General features: G+C 44.3%; 1 protein-coding gene across 1 annotated transcript; it reads left to right on the plus strand.

Moving 5' to 3' along the window:
* The first annotated feature begins 5,555 nt into the window (after positions 1–5,555).
* On the plus strand, positions 5,556–21,767 carry CDADC1 (cytidine and dCMP deaminase domain containing 1). The gene is made up of 9 exons (XM_075266011.1): positions 5,556–5,807; positions 6,294–6,397; positions 7,720–7,900; positions 9,190–9,759; positions 11,133–11,182; positions 11,890–12,065; positions 13,156–13,345; positions 18,069–18,129; positions 18,224–21,767. The coding sequence occupies exons 1-9, from the start codon at positions 5,741–5,743 to the stop codon at positions 18,298–18,300; spliced, it is 1,476 nt and encodes a 491-aa protein (XP_075122112.1). The 5' UTR covers positions 5,556–5,740; the 3' UTR covers positions 18,301–21,767.
* Positions 21,768–22,316: the final 549 nt, after the last annotated feature.

Raw genomic sequence — 22,316 nt, forward strand, 5'->3', positions numbered from 1 at the left:
GTATCATTCACTGCCTGCAGTTTAGTAGGATGCATCACTGTACAGTTAGGGTTCGTTCACACGGGGGGGGGGGGGGGGGGGGGAATTTTGGCACCGAGAGTGACGCGGGGAGCCGCGTCCCTCTCGGGTCAAAACCCGCCTGCCACGACCATCGCGGTCACGGCTTCCCTCTCCAGAGTCGGCTCAAATGAATGGGCCGACTCCGGAGGTTGCTGCCACAGAATCCGCCTGAAGAAAGGGCAGCTCGCTTCTTTTTGTCACTAGAGGCGACATGCTGCTAGTGGAAAAAAGAACGCTAGTGGTCTCCATAGACCACCATTGTATGGAGGCGGAATTTGAGGCGAAATCCGCTGTGAAAATCTGACTCCTTGCCCCCGTGTGAACTAGCCCTTATTCTATTTCTTATGCTGGATTGAAACTTTGTAAACTCAGTATTTAAGGAGCAGCGTGTAGCTGTAAATTACAGCTAACACAGACTCCTTATGTAGCCGGCAGCATGCTTTATAGCCGGCCAAACCCCTAGGGTGCCATGATCACTATTAATCATGGCACCTTAAGGGTTAAACAGCGGGGGGTCGGTGCAATCAACGTCCCTGCTGCTACAGGGGAAGCCTGGCTGTCAGATACAGCCGGCCTCCCATGGAGATCGCACAGGCTCTGCTTCTGAGCCCGTGCGATCTCCATCACATACATGCACGTGGGAATGCGTGAACTAACCACATTCCCTGACGTACATGTATGTGATTTAGCGTTAAGGGGTTAAAGTATGTTTCTATTTTATTACAGAATCTAGTTATATTCTTATATAAGTAGCGCCCTTAGTGGCTGCCTCGATACAGGGCTCCAAGCTGGGAGCAACCTTATCTTTCCTTTCTCACTCTTTTTCTCTGTATCTTCAAAAATCCTGTAACCAAGAAAACTAGCACTATGAATTAGTAACTATAAATCGAATGGAAGACCCTGTGGAGTTTTTTGTTCCTTTTGTTTCTATTGTAAAGCATGGACTCAAGACCTGGTTCAGCTGGTTTCCTGTGTCTACACATGTGCCTGCTACCATCCCCCCAGTACACCATGCGGCATGGAGGAAAACCTACATGGAAGTGCAGACTTCTTCGTTCAAGGAGATGATTTTTGGCATCTATTGCTGATGTGTGAAGATGCTACAGCTGACTGGTATTTCTTTCTATTACTGTGTACACGTGGGACTCTGTTACAGCCTGGAAACCTACCATCACCCACCTACCCCCAGGAGTTATGGAAGCTTGGCAGGAGAACAGCACCATGTATACCTGGATGGCGTCAGACTTCTTTGGGGAAGTAGAACACAGTGGTAAGGAGGAAGGAGGAGGAGGGCTTGTGATGAAGGACATTTGGGGCATTTTTTGTGGTTAATGGACAATAGTGCTGATGCAAGATACCGAACTATCAGCTGTGAGCAGGAGATCTCACCTACCAAAGGAACTACCACATGTTATCATGATAGCTGCCTATGGCCCCCACCTCTGCAAAAATGTTTTTTCTGCCTGTTATATCTACATGCTGTGACCCCTCCTCGTGTCCTCCAACCACATTCGGCTGTATTATTAACATCACTCCGCACAGAGAACTAAATGATCCTGCAGTGTGTCTGTGTTTCTTTCTTTTTAGTTGCTATGATTCCTAGTATTCCTCTATCTGCCATGAGCTTGTATGTGTTTCTCTCTTGTTATATACTACTGTACCATCTATGAAACTGTATCACTGACATTTCCCCATTGTGGGACTATTAAAGGATTATCTTATCTTATGTTTGGTGATATGGCACATGGCGATGCAAGGTGTGTTATTGTTGTGCGGTTAGGAATAGGGTGCGTCTGTGGTTGTGAGTCAGTGTTCTCAAGTTGTTCCCAGTTGGCACATACAATCATTCATAGCTGAGAATCACAATGAACACATCTTCTGACATTAGTCCATATACATGGCGGCCAGACCCTAGGCCTATCTATATTGCGGATGTGTGTTAGAAATGGATAAGCTGCTACTGTCCTGGAATATGTACATGATAGACAGCTTATTACTAGGATTTTAATAATGGTCCATGTTCATGAATTGTCCAGACATTTACCATCTTACTAGCCATTTCCAAGCATGCTTGACTACATATTGGGTTTACCTGTAGTTCAGCATTCAACCCATTGCCCTAATGTCAGCATGACAACCATATATCCATCTTACAGCGTAAGACACTGGGCTTGGCTGTATATATAGATAGATGACTAGTCATAAGGGAGCATATGTGTTAAAACGTACATTTATTTGTACATGCCTTGACAAAATGAGCAGTCTACCAGCAATAATATAATAAGAACGACCCATTAGTTATTAAAATTGTTTGCCTTCCCATTTGTGTTTGTCCCCATACAAATATTTGCAGAATTTGCTTTGTGATAGTGTAACCAAATACACGGAAATGAGCTTCACGGGAATTGTGCTACCCTGAAAAGTGACACGGGAAGCCTGGCACCTCTTAGATACTATCAGGGAAATATGCACATCAACTTCGGCATACACCATGGACAAAGATCCCGGCAACCACACATTTGTGCCTTTGTATTGTCCTGCTGTTTGCTCAGAAATCCGCAAATATGGCAGTAGAATAATACAGATACAAGATAAAATTTGGGGCATTTCCACTGTAATAAGAATACATTTGCTGACATCCTCTAATGGTCACTGCAACCTCACCCTTACCGCTTGCTGGTTGCCTGGTGCGCCAAAACTTTCAGATTATTTTCTATAACTATGGATCATTTTTATCCAACACAAAGAGTTAATCTATTCCATAGGAAGGAGCCCAGGTTCACCTAACACCACGTAATGTGCTAAAGCCATCAAAAAAAGAGGAGAAAGGCAGAAAAGATCAAGATATAGTAAAGACATAGAAAGTTTGCCGGGGGCCCTTTAATATTAGGCTCTGTTCACATTGCTTAATGTATGTACTGAGAAATCTACTGGGGGCAAAAGATCGTCCTATTGGCTTATATTGGGTAGTTTACATCAGTAAGGCAGTTTTTGCTGTATAGATAAGTGTAGTTGACTGCTCTTTACTATGCTGAGGCATCCTGCAAAAAATCGTAAAACACGTATACTTTTCTCTTTCCTCTACATCAGTGGTTCTCAACCTTTCTAATGCCGTGACCCCACAATACAGTTCCTGATGTTGTGGTGACCCAATTCAGTTTGGAATGTGCGTTCATAACGGCGTTGCATTCCAGCTGAATAGTGTTGCTGCAGACACTAGCACGGCTTCTCAGTGGCTAAAGCCATTGGAAATATGTATTTTCTGATGGCTTTAGGCATACCTCCCAACTTTTGAAGATTAGAAAGAGGGACAAAATACGCGCTATGCGCGCCGCAGTGAATTTAGCTCCGCCCACTTTTATGTTGACTCCGCCCATTCTCATTCATTTTTCATGTGCTCCCACACAGTATAATCCTCCTACAGTCACCCCCAGTGTCATGCCGTACCCCCCCTTCATCTGCCCACATTTTCATGTCCCCCCCATCTCTTCCCCCAGTTTCATGTCCCATCTGTTCCCCAGTTTCATGTTCCCCCATCTCTGCCCAGAGCTTCATGTCCCTCCATCTCTGCCCCCAGTGTCATGCCGTTCCCCCCTTCATCTGCCCCTTCATTATGTTCCACCTTAATGTTTAAAACAAATAAAACCACTTATACTCACCTTCCAACGCTCCCCCGCCGCTTTCTCCACAGTCTTGCTCACTCATATAGTTGTAGCCACGATGTGACGTCACATCGCGGCTACACATACAGAAGCCGCTGCGTAGTGTTAAAGCAGGAGCTGGCTGTGTCAGATGTGAGGAACATCAAGTACTGATGGGATAACTTATCCAATGGCAGCACCAAATAAGTCCTATACACATTTAAAGAGGATTCATGTCTTTAGAGATGGGTGGTATTACATACAGCTAGAAAGCTGACCGAGCGCTAAATTCACTGCCATGCACTTGGCTGTCAGAGATATCGGTGCTGTTAGTTTCAGCACCAATGTTCCTTTGCTGTTACAGGGGCAGGTCTTACAACCCAGTGTCATCGCCATAGCCTTCCATAGCCAAGAGTACTGTCAGGGGGAGGGTTCCTCACAGTCCAGTAAGGGTCCATTCACACAGAGGAAAATGGTGAGGATTTTGCTGTGGAATTTCAGCGCTGAAAAAAGCCTCCCATTCACTTCAATGGGTTCCTTTTTCTGCTAGTACAAAAAGGAAGTCAATAGGAAGCTTTTTTTTCAGTGCTGAAATTCCACACCAAATTCCTCCCCATTTTCCTTCGTGTGAATGGACCTTCGTGACGCTAGGCTATAAGGCCAGTCCTTCTGGCAGAGGAGGGATATCAATGCTGAAACTAATGACACCGATATCTTTGTCTGCCAGGCCCATAATGGCAAAGCTTTCTACCAGTATGTAATACCAATCTCCAAGGATATGAAAGGGTCATCCAAGAATACATATAAGGATAGGACATCAATATCAAATTGGTGTAGGTCCAAACTTGAAAGTCTGCTTGCAGCTTCATGTACAACCAAGGCACTGCTCACATTTGTTCATTAGCGTTGTGCTGCTGTAGAAATAAAAAAAGAAAAATGAAGGTCCAGATCCATCACTTGATGGACAACGTATAATATGACTTACCCAGTTGACTATAATGGGGTTCATCACGTTTCCTTGATGTTGTCCATCTTTTCACTTGGCGAAATAGCACACACCACTATTTTGTCTGACTTTTTTTTTATACACATTCTGCAATGGCACCTCTAACACTGGTGTGAGCACACCCTAAGACAGTGTTCACACAAATGTTTGCAAATACCGCCCAGGTTGCATATGCAACAAACATATGATTTTTCATCTGTGCGTTTGGTCTTTATGCTTGTAGAGGAAACCATGGCTTTTAAGACCTCTTGCAGATGACTAAGTGCACATAAGGGTTCTCTGAAGAAAACAGAACAGATAGTACACACATTTGTGAGCTCTCGGTGCTTTCCATGGACCCTCAATGAGGCCAGACAGCAAAAAGGACTGTAATAATTATTGTGGTCTGACCTCACAGCCCCTACATGGATCTATGAACATCACCGTTGTATGTATGGGATCATTGTATTGAATGGATCTATGTCTTATCTTATCTTATCTTATCAGACAACATTATAGTTAATGGGGTCTTTTGGGCTCTGTAATGTCACAGCCATATGACCTTGGCATCAGCCACACATTTGTAGGCGCCATTGAAACATTTGCTCATAATATTTCTGTTTGCCTTTGACTTGCAAACCCCAATTCCTGTTTCTGCAGCTTTCACAATACAATTATTGACCACACACAGAAACCAACGTCCGCCAAGGCAGCAAACTAACATATAATAACAGGGAAACCCTGACCTATTCCAGTCACAAACAGCAGAGGTCAACCTATTCCTGCATAGAAAGAGACGCAACCACGGAGGAGCGGCGGCCATTTTGTCGTGGTTTACAATGTGTATGCCTGGTATTGGTGGTCTCCTAATAGATGGCGGCTCTGGCTGACCACCCTGTGATACCTTCAGCACCTATTGTCCGAGGAGACAAGTGACATCTGTAAGGACTGTACACGGAGCCTGTTTACCTGTCATATCTATGGCCGCTGATGTGTAGTGTAACCTGCCGGTAATGCAGAAGGGTAGCAGCGAGGAGGACAGCCGGCTCCCCCCATGTACACGAGCCAGCAGCCAGCTATTACCTGCTGCTCCACCGGGACCCAGACTGACAGCATGCAGGGTGAGTGCCTGAGCAGCCATGGGGCTAGTAAAGGGGCCTGCACAATATTAACCCCTTCATATCGGGGCTTGTACTCTCCTCTATAACACTATCTTCTCATGTCCCAGGAAAGCTGGGTGACTACCAAGTGCCCATAGAGACTGTCACCCAGCTGGCCTAGTGTCCTGTACAGGATAGGGTTCCATTGGGGAGATTTATGAACACTGGCATCTTAACACCGGTCACATATCTTGATGGCACACCTTCTGCTGGGGTTGGGCACAGGCAATGAAAATATGCACTACACTGGCATACATGATCATAGACCTGGTGGGGTCAGTGGCCTTGCCCCTTGCTATGCCTCCTTTCAGGAATTGGTGAGGACAGCACAAATCTGCAACTCGCCTCATTAGAGGTGCGCCCTGGCGGTGGGGCATAACATGAGAAGAGGCATTAAAATAGACATTGTATAATACATATTATAATATTCTGACTTTTGGTTTCTAGGTCAAGTCCCAAGACTTTCTAAAGTCAATTTATTCACACTACTAAGCCTATGGATGGAAGTTTTTCCATCTTCAAAAGATGTTCAGGAGAAAAAGAAACCTCAGGTAATTTCATGTATTTTTCAAGCTCTTAGCATCTGTTAATAGGCGCCACTCGGGGGCAACACGGTGGATCAGTGGTTAGCACTGTAGCCTTGCAGCTCTGGAGTCCTGGGTTCGAATCCTGCAGGAACAACATCTTCAAGGAGTTTGTATGTTCTCCCCATGTTTGTGTGAATTTCCTCCCATTCTACAAAGACATACTGATAGGAAAAAAAATGTACATTGTGATCCCTATATGGGGCTGACAATCTACTTTAAAAAAAATAGACGCCACTCCACAGTTGGTATCTTCGCTTTAGCCCCCACCATTCCTGAGCACAGTTAGTTTTGGTGCCTGATGTGCTATATAAGCTCTGTAGTGTCAGGTGGGCGGTGTCAGGCAGGGGGTGTGATTCAGAGCTCCAATCACAGGCAGCCAGTGTCAGAGCTCAGAATCGTACCCCTGGTCTGCTCCTGCCTGACACCGCCCTCCTGACAGTACAGAGACTAAATAGTATATCAAGCACCAAAACTAATAGCGCTGATTGCTTGGTAACTGTGGGGGCTAGAGAAAAATCCAAGCTGTTCTAGAATCATCAGAGCAGCAGCTATTAAATGATGTAAAGAACTGGACTCTTTAAATAGGGTCTGTCATCAGCCAAGTTTCACCCGAGATCCAAATACATGTTCCACTTTTTACAGCTTGGACCATTGCTTTTTCACAGACCTGACACAGCCATTGAAGTGAATGGGTCAGTGAAAATAAACTGGTGGACCCCCCAAACAGAATACCGAATGCATTAAAAAGCGGTGAGCAGTGAAAGCACACGGACCCTATAGACCATAATGGGGTCCATGTGTTTTCCGAACGAGTCATGCGGAGAGGAAAGTAGTTCACGGGCCTGATCTATTAAGTACATGGCAGTGTTGACTTGGTAACGTGAATGAGACATAAGTGCTGCATATTTGGGGGGCAGATGCACTCTCCTATTTGCCAGAACAGAACAAAAATATTGGGGGCACATTTATTAACCGCTTATGACACTTTTTTTTCCTTTTTGATGAATTGACCCAATAGCCGAAATACTTCAAAGGGGTCATTACATGGCCATAGACATCTCTAAAAACAAGGAGCAAATTTCCAGATCTATTTTACATGCAGAATATAGCAGTAAATAAAATCTGGAATCTTGTAGCTTCGAATATATTCGAATACCTAAAAATCAATTTGCAGTGACATTTATTGATCCCGATGATTGTGCTGTGTTATTTACCTTGGTAGATAACATTTCGTGTATCTTCTCTGTGGCGCCGTCTGTATTCAATTTAACATTTCTGTCTTTCAGCTGATAAAGAAGACTGGGCTGGTAGTTGTAAGAAACATGAAGATCATTGGTCTCCATTGCTCCAGCAGCGAGCTCCATGCCGGTCAGATTGCAGTGATAAAGCATGGCGCAAGACTCAAGGATTGTGACCTCTACTTCTCAAGAAAACCTTGCTCTACTTGCCTGAAAATGATTGTTAATGGTGAGCTATGGGTACGACATTTATACAATAAGAGTGTTTTCTGTGACTTTACTATACTTGGTATATCAGATTGCTGGGGATTTGACTTCTGGCACCCCCACCAGTCAGCTGAGTGACGTGGGCATAGTGCCTGAGTGAACACTACATCAAGCACATCGCTGTACATTGTATAGTGGCTGTCCTTGGTATTGTAGCTCATGTGCTACCAGGTATAGCTGCTACCAAATATACTGTACAGCGCTGTGCCTGTTATACAGTAAAGTGGTATGGCCCCATTCAGTGGTGACCCTAGCCTCTCTGCTGCCTGAGGCAGATGATCAAAAGACGCCCCCTCTCCCCTGGTATTGAGTCCGGGGTGGGGGGTGTTCATCTTTTGATCGTCCGTCTCAGGCAGCGGGGTGGTTGGGAGTGCTAGTGGTAACATTACAATAAATACGATGCAGTAATACTCACAGGAGACGTCCTCCCACATTTCCTGTCTCTTCCCTTCCACTTCTTCCAGCTGTGACTTGACTCTGTAAAGTTTGCAACACAAACATCTTTGACTCCTCACTTCTCCACACACCCTACCCATATATAGGTATGTTGCCATACAGGCCTGAAGCCTGTGCTAGCAGTAACAGGCTATTACTACTAGCACATGCTTCGGGCCTATATGGTAATATCCCAGACCACGTGACGTCTGGGACATTACCATATAGGGCTGAAGCCTGCTAGGATTAACATCTGATCCTGGAGAGGTAAGTAACAGTGTTTATTATGTTCCCTCACCTCCCCTGGGGCTCCGATTATTATACTCGGGGGTCTGAAAAGACCCCTGAGTATAATAATAGCGGTAGTGGGATCGTGGCCTAGGCCTCGGGAGGTTGGTAAATAGGATTTTTTATTATAAAACAAAAAAAAAGTTATTTTACTTACCGATCTCGCCGCTGCCTCCTCCTCTTCACCCGGCAGTAAAACGTCTGCGTCTCAGCGCAAGTGGCGTGATGACGCTACCTGCGCTGAGACGCAGAGGTCTAAACCAGCACAGAAGAGGGACCCGCTCAGGTTGTTTTAAGAGCAGCTGCTCTCCTGCGTTAGTTCACGGAAAAAAGTAAAAAAAAATAAGAAATTGCTTTGGCTGCCGCCTCCTCTGGAGCGCTGCCTGAGGCCGTCGCCTCACCTCGCCTCATTAGAGGTGCAGTGCTGGCCCCGTTAATCGGGGAGGTTGACGGAGGTCGGATACCTATGTTATTGATGACCTACCATGAATAGTCTATCAAAGTCACTGTTTTCCCTTCTTTTTCCAGCTGGTGTGAACCGTATCTCATACTGGCCTTCAGACCCTGAGATGAGTCTCCAGCAAGAAAACTCTTCCCAAACCAGCACTGGAGATGCCAGACTGGATGCTAAAGCAGTAGAGAGGTTAAAATCGAACAGTCGTGCTCATGTGTGCGTGCTCTTGCAGCCATTGGCATGCTACATGGTGCAATTTGTAGAAGAGACATCCTTAAAATGTGACTTTATACAGAAGATAGCCCGGATAGAGCCTGAATTTACAAGAAGCACTTTCTATGAGTATCGCCAGGAACGGGTTAAGGAGTATGAAGCCCTTTTTCTAATCTCCAGCGAAGACTTGCACAAGGAGATACTAAGATTGATGGGACTGGAGAATCTGTGTGAGGATCCATATTTCATTTGCCTGAGGCAGAACATGAAAGAACTTGTCCTTGTTCTTGCTACTGTTGCAGCTAGTGTTCCCAACTACTCTGATTTCGGTTTCTATCTCAGTAAGATGAGTGATGAGAACCAACAGGGACTTACCCAAGAAATTGCACAGCACTGTATAATACAAGCACGACTGCTGGCGTATCGAACTGGTTAGCTGCTCTTTCAATCTAGTGTTTGTGTTAGTTACAGAGGTTGTAACAAGTTATCAGTAGGATACGGGATATGATCAGGGCGATGTGACGCCTTTGTTACACATTGACATATACATGCATGCTCAGTCACAAGTGATCTAACTCTGCTAAGAAAAGAGCTGCCCCTTACCACCTACAGTGAAGGAAATAAGTAGGTGACCCCTTGCTGATTTTGTAAGTTTTCCCACTGACAAAGACATGAACAGTCTATAATTTTAAGGGTAGATTAATTTTAACAAGTGAGTGAATTTCAAAAATAAAATCCAAAAAATCAGATTGTATACCGTATTTTCCGGACTATAAGGCGCACATAAAATCCTACGATTTCCTCAGAAATCGAAAGTGCGCCATATAGTCCGGTGCGCCTTATATATGGATGGAATAGTATTCCCTCATCTCTAACTTCAATTGTAACTTCTTACAATTGAAGTTAGAGATGAGCGAATACTATTCGAATAGCACGCTCCCATTGCAATGTATGGAAGCGGCACGCAGACTTTGCCGGCGGTCGCCGCTTAACTCCTCGCGTGCCGAGCGCTTCCATTCATTTCAATGGAAGCGTGCCATTGAAATGGATAGAAGCGGCTGGCACGTGGGGGGTTAAGCGGCCGCCGGCAAAGTCTGCGCGACCGCTTTCAATCACATATAAGGCGCACCGGACAGCGCTGCGCCTTATAGTCCGGTGCGACTTATATATGAACCTAGACAGGACTATAAGGCGCTCATGGGTAATGCGCCTTATAGTCCAGAGCGCCTTATAGTCCACAAAATACGGTACATTTTATAAATTTATTTGCATTTTACAGAGAGAAATAAGTGTTTGATCCTTCTGGCAAACAAGACTTATTTCCTTCACTGTATCTACTGTGTGTGACTAGTCCCAAGTTTGGTACTCCCTCTCTCCTTACTATTATTGCCTAATGAGTCATATAAAGGGGCCGTCTATGCGACCCTATTATGTTATACAACCGTCCATGATTGGACTTTCCTCTAATATCAAATTGGTTGGGGCCAAGCTCTTACTGTCCCCACTATCGAAGGGTCCAGGGTTTCGTTATTTTCCATACACAGCTCCATAGTTTAAACAGTGGTTGTGTCTGATATTACTGCTCAGTCCCATTCACTCGAATGGGACGAAGTTGTGATGATGATCATCCACTACTAGACGTATGGAGCTGTATTCATTAAACAATGGGGGGATGTGGCGCCTTTAAAAAGTTGATTGGCTCGGGTGCTGTGAGACCCTCGCCTGTCTAATACTGACCCCTTTTTGTTTATTTAGTTTATATGATTTTTACTTACTATTCATTTTATTGTGTTTGCCTCTTTAGAAGATCACAAAATCGGAGTTGGCGCTGTTATTTGGGCAGAACGGAAGTCTGTAAGTAACTTTCTCCCTGTGATGGCGGTCTGCCCCTTACCTATGCTATGAAAACGTTATCTAGAACATTTATACCTGCAGTCTCATAAACTAGACCGTACGACGCGTACCGCATTGCAGTGTCAGGAAGAACATTCCTCCAAACAATGCATTGGTATTGAAATTTTTGGTTTCCTATGGCCAGTGTTGTGTTGTCTTTTAAATGACAACATGTCAGGCTGTGATGCTGTGGACCTTGTAATGGTGCTGTGATTGTCCCGGCCACCAGGCTCTCCTCGTAGCGCCCCTCCATGGCTACCTGGCACAGTATACAGTCATCTCAGGCTGGGGCTGCACATGGTGTAGACACTGAGTGCCATTCACACGTTGCAAAAAAAATACATGCTGCGATTTCCAAAGCCGTTACGTTTTTGGAAATCACAGCATGTCAATTATACCTACGGGAATGCCGGCGGTTTCCCTATAGGTATAATGGAGGCAGAAAGTCCGCCACGGTTTTTCCTGCAGCCCGCTACGTGGGGCCCTCAGTCTTAATAGGTTTTCAATAATATATGAGTAAAAATATTTTTTTATATATAAAATATATATGTATATTTATATGTGTATATATATATATATATATATATATATATATATATATATATATGTGTGTGTGTAACATACAAGTCTGTCATTTGCTGACCCCAACTCTTGATTCTCTATTTCAGAGCTCCTTCGATTGTGATGGGACGGGGTCCATGTATTTCATTGGCTGTGGATATAACGCTTTCCCTGTGGGCTCAGAATATGCTGATTTTCCACATATGGATGACAACCAGAAAGATAGAGAGATCAGGAAATTTCGCTACATTATCCATGCAGAACAGAACGCCATAACATTCAGGTAATATTGCTTTTGCTTTTTCTTATTACATATCACCACCATATTTTGGAAATTTTGTGACACTTCGCACATTAGGACCCCCAAATGGAATACCAAACGCATTGACAAGCGATAAGCAATGAAAGCACACGGACCCCATAGACTGTAATGGGATCCGTCTGTTTTTTGCATGCTGCCTGCACGACTCATGCTGAGAGGAAAGTAGTTCATGAAGTATTTTTCTCTCCGCATGACTCGTGCAGACACTGTGTGGAAAACACATGGACCCCATTATAATCTATGGGGTCCGTGTGCCTTCATTGCATACCGCTTGTCAATGCGTTTAGTATTCCAATTTGGGGGGTCCCCAAGTGGACTCCCCGAACGGAATACCGAATGCAGATGTGATCCGGGCCTTAGTCACATTTTTTATAGGAAACTGATAAGAACTGAACAATACATATAGTATATTAAAATATTGTGGACATCTCGTCTGGTATCCTTTTTAGGAAAAATATAGGAAGTTACACCGGTCCGTATATCTTTGTCGCACTCTGAAAATAGATCTGTGTATTCTCCATTGACTTAAGTGAGGTTCACCCAAAACGGTTGTAGACGTCACAAATACTTATGGAAATTTTCGTGGCACAACTACATCAGACATCTAACCCTGACATAACGGTGCAGTAAATATGGCATATTTGTGGGGTCACAGTTATCTTCTTAGGTCCTCTGGTGTTAACAACCGCGCTCGGAGACTTTTTCTTATCATGGCAGTTGTCTGCTCAGTATATAAGGAACTGCAGACTTGTTGGCGGGGTCCGGAAGTGGAACCCTAGAAAATCTAATGTAAATTCACAGAAGAAATCCCACCTATAAGTGAGAGCTGCAGCGTGAAGCCTGATCTAGAGTCTATTGTCTGAGCATCCAGAATAAGGCAGAAAGTATCACAACAGTTTTAATAATTCCTAGTAAAAGTTGCATGGCTACAAGTAGTCCGCTCCAGGACTGAGCGATTTTGGAGTATACTTGATGAGGTTTTGAGCTGACCGGAGGAGATGGGGTCCATCTGTTATTTGTCGTGTGCTTTTATATCTTGTTATTATTGCAGGTGCCAGGAAATTAAACCTGATGAACAAAGTATGATCTTTGTGACAAAATGCCCATGCGATGAGTGTGTTCCCCTGATCAAAGGAGCTGGAATCAAGCAGATCTATACTGGAGACATGGACAGCGGTAAAAAGAAGGCAGATATATCCTACATGAAATTCTCTGAACTCAGGGGTGTTGGTAAATATAGTGTAAGTATTTTAGTAGTATATTTGTTTTTGTGATGTCATTTTAATATATCGCCCCCAGGTTTCTGACATACAGTATGTGTGGTCCAGAGCAGATCTGGAGTCGGCCTCAGCCCAGGTGTAGATCCTTGGCTCATTACTGGGCCAGAAAAGGCTGCAGCTCCTGTATTCGGGCTCGTTCTCACGATGTAACGCGGCACTCAGTCTGACACGTAAACACATGTCAGAGTCAGCGCTTCAAAACAGAATCCCATTAACGCACGTAACACATCGAAATCAATGGGTTAAAAAGCCTCCCATTGATTTCAATGTGTAGCGCGCGTAAGATGGAACCCATTGAAGTCAATGGGATTCTGTTTTGAAGCGCTGGCTCTGATACGTGTTTGCGTGTTAGAATGAGCGCCGCGTTACATTGTGGGAACGAGCCCTTCCAGTGCAATTCCATGGGGTGAAAGGAGGTGTATGGGTCTGTCCTGTAACCCTGCGTCTGGTAATACAATATTGCTCCTGTTTTGTTCGTGTGGCTGGAAATAAGCCACACGTATAGTTAGGTTATCAGTTCTGGTTAGTTAGTCACTCAGACGAGCAGGTTTTTATTTTGTTTTTGATGAAGTTATGGCTGTATTTTGTTTTGCTCATTTTGTGCCTGAAGTCAAGGTTTATTTATTTTCCTGATTTTTTTTCTATATAAATCAGATTGCTGCACATTTTGTGTCCCTGTCTTGACTGTTTAGATCCGCATTACTGCTTCTACCGAGCTAACTTCCCCACAGAAGAAGTAGTGCGGATCTAAACCATCAAGACAGTGACACAAAATATGCAGCAAACTGGTTTATTTAGATAAAAAGCGGGAAAATAAATAAATCCTGACTTCAGGCACAAAATGAGCAAAGCAAAATACAAAGTCCTACATGTAGGACTTTGTATCCAACCAAAATAAAACAAAAACCGGTTTCCCTGTGGAGAGGGCAGGTGGACACTGGTGGTTACCTTTAAATACCCATTCAAATAAATGGGTTTTAAAGCTGGCCGTGTGGAAATCGTCCCCTGTCCAGTTTCACCAGGGCTTAGGACAGAAACCTGGTGGAATGACACAAGGTGGACACGAGTGCAAGTGTGAACACCCCCTAACTAAGCAGAACTGGTAACCTAACTATATGTGTGGCTTATTTCCAGCCACATGAACAAAGCAAGTGCAATGCTGTCTCACCAGACTCAGGGTTAGGGTCCATTCACACGGAGGAAAATGGTGAGGAATTTGGTGTGGAATTTCAGCACTGAAAAAAGACTCCCATTGACTTCAATGGGTTCCTTTTTCTGCTAGCATGAATTCAATGGGAGGCTTTTTTTAAAATTCCACACCAAATTCCTCACCATTTTCCTCCGTGTGAATGGACCCTAACAGGACAGAACCACACGCTTCCTTTCACCCCATGGAACTGCAATGTAATGCAGAATCTGTAGCCTTTACTGGCCCAGCAATGAGCCCAGGATCTACACCTCTCTAATGCAGGCCTTCCACATGCACCTAGATAGTAGCCTCTAAAACTGGTATAAAAAGTCCGCCATTATGCCTCTGCAATGATATAGCTTTGGGTAGTATTGTCTCCCAATGTTTTGAACACTGTCTCTCTGTATGTCCTATATATCTCTCAATGTCTCTCTGTATAGGGAGGGCATGGTACTGCCTCACACAAAATTAAGCTAATTAAAGAGGACCTTTCACCATCTGGGGCACATGCAGTTTTATATACCGCTAGAAAGTTGACAGTGCGCTTTCCCGTTCTGTGCCCCCGGTGAAGAGCTAACGGTGCCGGTACTGTAGCTCTTCACTGTCAGAAGGACGTCTTTGACACTCAGTCAGGAACGCCCTTCCTCACAGCAGGTCTATAGTGCAACAGTCTATAGCACTGTACCGTGAGTCCGGAGATGAAACCCCCCCTCCTCAGTACTCATCTATGGACGAGCACTATCAGGAGGGAAGGGGGTGTTCCTCCCCGCTCACACAGTACAGCGCTATAGATGCTGCTGTGAAGAGGGACGTTCATGACTGACTGTCAGTAACGCCCTTCTGACAGTGAATAGCTACGGTACCGGCACCGATAGCTCTTCACCCGGGGCACAGAACGTGAAATCCGACAATGTGCTGAATTCAGTTCACTGTTGGCTTTCTATTGGTATATAAAACTGCATGTGCCCCAAATGGTGAAAGGTCCTCTCTAAGTAGATGAGAGAACTCACAGGGATAAAACATAACTACGCAAATCAGCCATTAACAGTGTAATATTACATTGTAGACTTCACTATATCTAAAGTGACAAGATGGAGGTTCTCAGCTGACGCTCTCTCTCTATCTCTCGGGCTCTGCTCGTCTCCTTAGTGGTCAGAGCTAGCAGTGTGTAGTCTCGTAGACAGTCTGTAAGTCTGTACACAGTGATTGGTGATGGTCTCCGCTCCCAGACTCCCACTCACCAAAATGTTTGATATATCGCAATAAAATAAGGATAAATTTACAATATGTTGGCTCTATTCAGTTTGGCCTGATGGTACCAAATAACACAGATGATAGCCTTACAGGGGTCAGTGTAGTGTATGTACCCCTCTAATTCCGTGCATTACAATGTTGCCAGTTCACCTCTGGCCCATATATATATATTTTACATCTAAGCCATTGTAGTTGTTGTGAACATTGCTCTTTATGAAGTAATTAGTAATATCTCATTTACAATCAATGACGCAGTAACAAGTACATGATCTGTGCTGTATTTAATGCTGAGCTATTGCTGTAGGGTCGGCCATGTGCAGTGAGGCTGGGTGCGGTCATGTGTGTGGTTGTCCTATATTAGTGAAGGTGACGACAGCGCCGGCTAATTATTTAGTAATTATACATAGTGATCAATGATACGTCTGCTCAGACGCACAGAAACAGAGCAATGGAGGGGTTTATATCTACCCGATTCCTAAATGGGTCACTGCAGTATATAGTAACCTATCTATCTGTGGGGCCGGGTTGATGTCCTGGGGTCTGATGACAGACTCCCTTTAAATGATATATTGGCCTAGTTGTATTGATAGCTGATGTAGGGCTCCTGCACACAACCATAGTATAGGTCTGTGTACGGTTCTGTAGCTTCCATAGATATCTCTAGGACTATAATGTATCTCCCGGTGGATCCGCCAGTCTCCGTGTGTAACCTCTGTTGCAGCAGTCCAGTTCTCTGCCTTTCAATACTCCTGACGGACCTGAGGGACGGAAAGTCCGGCACTAGTGTGAACCTTCACATCTACACAACCTACACACACTGCACACACACTACATCTCAGATATCATCTAACAACACTTTTCACTCCAGATCTTAAATCATTTTCATCATCTTCAGTATTTTGTAGAATGGTGCCCTCTAGTGGAGATACTTATTAACGGCCAAAAATAGATTTAAGCACATGACAGTGAATGGCTGCCATGTGATGTCCGCTTTTTTTATCCAACATTACATGGCAGTTTAACATACAACGTAAGTGAAAAGAATGGGAAAAAAAGTCATATCTAGAATATTCCGCATAAAGAATAAGATAAGTTAGCACTGCAGCCTTGCAGGGATGGAGTCCTGGGTTCGAATCCTGCCAGGAACATCTGCAAGAAGTTTGTATGTTCTCCCCGTGTTTGTGTGGATTTTCTCCCATACTCCAAAGACATACTGATAGGGGAAAATGTAGATTGTGAACGCTATATGGGGCTGACAATCTACATTAAGAAAAAAATTTGCAAAAATTCTCTTTAAGGTTTTTTTCCAGCAATCCCATTTACCACTTACCGTATATACTCGAGTATAAGCCGACCCAAATATAAGCCGAGGCCCCTAATTTTACCACAAAAAACTGGGAAACTTATTGACTCGAGTATAAGCCGAGGGGGGGAAATGCAGCAGCTACTGGAAAATTTCAAAAATTAAAATGGTCGGAGTTTTTGGGTGCAGTAGATGCTGGGGAAGGGGAGGGGGTGTTTGGTTGTCTGTCTGCCCCTTCCCTGAGCTTGAGGACTGAGTTTTTCCCCCCCACTTGGAATTCAGTCTGGCTGAATATAGGGGATCTGCAGTGCTCCTATTAACCCCTTCCTGACAGAACAGGAGTACTGCAGATCCCCTATATTCAGTAGACCGGGCACTGTCAGATACAGGGATACCTAATGTGTATGTGCTTCACAGTCATTTTCTACTTTGAGGGCAGGTTCACACCAGCGCCCAATCTCCGTTATACAGGTTTCCATTTCCTGCCCGAGAAACTGGGCAGGAGACGGAAATCGGCAGGCAGTTTTCAAATCCATTCATGGGTTTGAAGAGTGTCCGCCGGTTAGAGTCTTCTGGTCTCCGTGGTGAAACCGTTTTTTTTTTTTCAGCCGGACACAAAGTCGGACATGCAGGACTTTGTGTCCGGTAAAAGAAAAAACGGTTTCGCCACGGAGAGCAGAAGACGCTCACTGGCAAACAGTGAATGTCGGTTTCCGTCTTCTGCCGACAGAAAACGGAAACCTGCATAACAGAGATCGGGTGCTGTGAACCCGCCCTTATATGTATTCTAGGGAAGGAGTGATTTAGAACTTTTATTTATTATTATTTTTTTGAAAACTTTTTTTTTTTCACTTTTTATTTATGGTCTGTGATATTTCTTTCCTCACTGCCGAGGTCATTGGTTTTATTAGTAATGTCCTTCATTATTTTCTCATCAGTGGCAACAGAATCCTCGCAGGGCGAGCCCCAATAGCACAACGGCTTCCATGGCTGCAGAAAGTGAGTGTTACCCTATGGCCCCTCCGTGTGTCCTGCATTAATAGGTATGGACCTTCCTCTGATGTCCTGAATTATCTCTCTATTCCTATTATAGATGGAGATCTGGAGAACAAAGATGAAGATGACCTGTGCTTCCAGAGCAAACGGATGTGTTACGGGGAGAGATCGTAGAGCGGAGGCCTCCTCACCTGGGATTTTACGTTTTATTTTAGAAGAGATTTTATTTATTGCAGACACAGTTCTATTTTAAGGAAACAGATCTCTATTTATTTTTTGCTAACTTAATCTTTCAGACAAGGTGCTCTCTGCACAGTCGCTTACTTACGTATGCTGCACTCAGCTATGAGTATAAGACATATGACCTGTGCACAAGAAGGAAAAGTGTCCAGTATATGTCAGTCATTTATATGCACTATATACTATTGTGAAACTGTACTGTTACCTCCAATTATAAAACCATGTGTCATAGATGAATAGTACATTATATACAGTACAGTATATTATATTATTATTATAGTACATGCAAATAGAAGAAACTTTGTAATATATCTTATTAAAGAAAAAATGCTACTTTCTCCACTCAGTTTGCTTTCCCCACCTAATGGAACCCATATTCAGCCTCAGATACTGTAGTCTATGGCGAGGGGCGGAGGAGACTAAGTAAGGGGAAGTTCATACGGAAGTTTTTGGTCAGGATTTTGAGGCCATATCCACCTCAAAATCCTGAGCAAAAAGACGGCTCCCATTGAAGTTCATTTTTCCAGGAGCTGGTTTGTTCCGTGCGAGGTGTTCATTCTTCAGGCCCTTTCACCTCGCAATTCGGCCTGAAGACACTCCCTCCTCCGGACTAGGCTCATTCATTGGGCATAATCTGGAGCAGAGTGCGTGACTGGATGCCGGTGCAGTGCACTGGCTTTCAGTCGCGGCTACCTGTTTTTTGGTCCGGAACCTGAGGTGGTCTCCGCCTCAGGTTCTGGACCAAAAAACCCCGTGTGAACTTACCCTAAAATAACTCCATAGAGATTAAGACAATGAATCACTTCCTAGCAGGCAGCAGCAATCTCCTCCACCTCCTCACTTCTACTCCTCCTCCTCACTTCTCTTCCTCCTCACTTCTCCTCCACTTCCTCATTTCTACTCCTCCTCCTCACTTCTCTTCCTCCTCACTTCTCTTCCTCCTCACTTCTCTTCCTCCTCACTTCTCTTCCTCCTCACTTCTCCTCACTTCTACTCCTCCTCCTCCTCCTCACTTCTCTTCCTCCTCACTTCTCCTCCACTTCCTCATTTCTACTCCTCCTCACTTCTCTTCCTCCTCACTTCTCCTCCACTTCCTCACTTCTACTCCTCCTCCTCACTTCTCTTCCTCCTCACTTCTCTTCCTCCTCACTTCTCTTCCTCCTCACTTCTCCTCACTTCTACTCCTCCTCCTCCTCCTCACTTCTCTTCCTCCTCACTTCTCCTCCACTTCCTCATTTCTACTCCTCCTCCTCCTCACTTCTCTTCCTCCTCACTTCTCCTCCACCTCCTCACTTCTACTCCTCCTCTTCCTCCTCACTTCTCCTCCTACTCCTCACTTTTCCTCCACCTCCTCACTTCTCCTCCTCCTCCTCCTCACTTTTCCTCCTCACTTCTCCTCCTCCTCCTCCTCCTCACTTCTCCTCCTCCTCCTCCTCCTCCTCACTTCTCCTCCTCCTTCACCACCTCCTCCTCCTCCTCACTTCTCCTCCTCTTCATTCCTCATTTCTCCTCCTCCTCAACTCTCCTCCTCTTCCTCACGTCTCCATTGAGTACTATGTGTGAGCCTTCATATCAATACAGATACTGTACTAAGAGAAGGGAGAGGGGAAGAAAGCAGCCTGAAAAATGGGGAAAGAAGCATTTATTGACGTGCATATTACATTTTTTCATATTCACTAGTACTATTCACTTATAAAACGATGTTTTATATTTGGAAGCAATGAATGCAATGAAATTCCTGTGTATAATAATTCTACATTACTAATAATCTTGTGTCCAGTACAGAGCCCTATAGCCAGAAGTGTAACCTCAATACAGAGACAATTAATTATTACTTTTTTAATTGAAGGAGATTTTTCTGTGCGGCCGCTCTGTCCCATTTTGTGGCTGAAGTTTGCAGGGCATTGCTCTGTACATTGCAGCTAATGAAGGTGAATGTGGTTGCATTGTGACTGACAAGCTGTCGCTATTCCTATTACAAAAAGTCCATAGTGTTGGAAATTTTTGCATTCAGCACGTCATGGCCACAGCAGCTTGCAAGTTACTAGACATCTGTATTCACTTTCACTGGCGGCAATGAAGGTAGCGATACCTTGCAGTCACTGTGTAAGCCTGAGCTTAAAGGGACCTAGACATTTCATTTTGAGCCTTTGCCCTTCTTAAGGCTAAGCCCCCACGTTGCGGAAACGTAACTTTTTTGTTGCAGATTTTGCTGCGTTTTTTTGAGCCAATGCCAAGAATGGCTACAAAACGAATGGGAAAAATATAGGAAGGTCATATATTTCTCCCTTCTGCTTAATCCATGTCTGACTTTGGCTCAAAAAACGCAGCAAAATTGGAAAGCAAAATAGCCACGCTTCTGCAACGTGGGGCCTCAGCCAGAATATTTCATGATCTGGTGCTAGTTTCCATCAGTATCCAGTAATAGGGAGGTCACTGCACTTCCATTTTGTCCTATATTCCTATTTAGCTAGTGGAATATGAGGATGATATACTGGACCCGAACGGAAATGAGTATGATAGATCTGGCCAGTGTATGAAGCCTGTTATAGTTGTCTTATTTGGAGGATGGGCACTCCTGTCCCTTCACTTCATCCTGCACTTTATCAGGGACAGTCTCCTGGATTTTGTCATTTAGCTTGATGTCATAGCGCTTCTTCCAAGGAATATTAGACAATTACGCTCTTGAGCTGCCATTAAAGGTCAGATATTTCCTTTGTATGGACACACCTAGTTGTCACTTTATTCATACACTGGTGAGTTTACTGGCTTACCCTAGGTTCTTGGGTTTTTCTTTGTTCGGGGGGCGAAAAACAGAAACCGCGGCTATACGCAGAAACCCCCAGACCCCATAGACTATAATGGGGTTCGCCAGGTTGCTGCCCAGTTTCGGCCTGAAATCAGCAAAGAGCATTGTCCTGCTTGCAGGTTTTTTCTCTCATGGAATCGGGCATGGAGTCTCCAAACAATAGTGTGAACCAACCCTTAGACCCCATTCACTATTCTCATCACTTTTAAAAAATCAAAATGAAAGCACAAAAATTGCAAATATTTCCGCAAACCCGGCTTATGGCAAAGTTTGCAAATTTGTAAATCAATAGACGTAAGTCTGGATTATTTAATGTGAAATACAGGTAGTTACTAAGGCAAGGCCACGTGGCAATTTTGGCTGTAACTCCTGCCACATGACTAAAGAACACCGGGGTCGTCCTGTGGCTCTTTTACTATTAGTGAATGGAGTTGCATTGTGATGCCTAGTGTGTTGCACCCGCGACTTCTCATAATAATAATACATGTTATTTCTATAGCGCCATCATATTCCATAGCACTTTACAAATCAAAGGGCTTGTGTACGGACAAAGTAATAAATCAATTCACACAATCGGACTTAGTGCCCTGCTAGCAAGAGCTTACAATCTATGAGATAGAGGGGGTGACCCAAGAGATAGCAGCATTGCTTCTACAGTGGTCCAGATGTTTTATGATAAAGGTTATTATTAGAGATGAGCGAACACTGTTCGGATCAGCCGTTCCGAACAGCACGCTCCCATAGAAATGAATGGAAGCACCTGGCAGTGCGACCGGCCGCCGGCAAAGTGTACGTGCCAGGTGCGAGGCGACTCTGCCTGAAGAATGAACATCTCACTTCTTTCTCTCTCCTGAGCAGCTCCCATTGATTTCAATGGGAGCCGTGTTTTTGGTCAGGATTTTGAAGCGGATACGGCCTCAAAATCCTGACCAAAAAACTACGTGTGAACTTACCCTTAGTTCTTACTGGTAATTCCGTTTCTGGGAATCCACCATGATAGCGCCCTAATTCTGTGCTATGGTCATGGAGGATGAAGAATATACGGTGGTATTCCATGCTTGTTCACACTACTGTTGAATTCTGTTATGAAAGAAAAACAAAAACACAAAAATGGACACCTATTATAACAGACATTAATGGA

Source organism: Leptodactylus fuscus, chromosome 2 (assembly GCF_031893055.1).
Source record: "Leptodactylus fuscus isolate aLepFus1 chromosome 2, aLepFus1.hap2, whole genome shotgun sequence".
Classification (NCBI taxonomy): Eukaryota; Metazoa; Chordata; class Amphibia; order Anura; family Leptodactylidae; genus Leptodactylus; species Leptodactylus fuscus.

Excerpts from the sequence above, each read along its gene's own strand:
- CDADC1 (XM_075266011.1), top strand. The coding sequence starts at position 5,741 with ATGTACACGAGCCAGCAGCCAGCTATTACCTGCTGCTCCACCGGGACC. Across the intron at positions 5,808-6,293 it reads CCAGACTGACAGCATGCAGG|GTCAAGTCCCAAGACTTTCT; the intron begins GTGAGTGCCTGA and ends TTTGGTTTCTAG. Across the intron at positions 6,398-7,719 it reads AGGAGAAAAAGAAACCTCAG|CTGATAAAGAAGACTGGGCT; the intron begins GTAATTTCATGT and ends TCTGTCTTTCAG.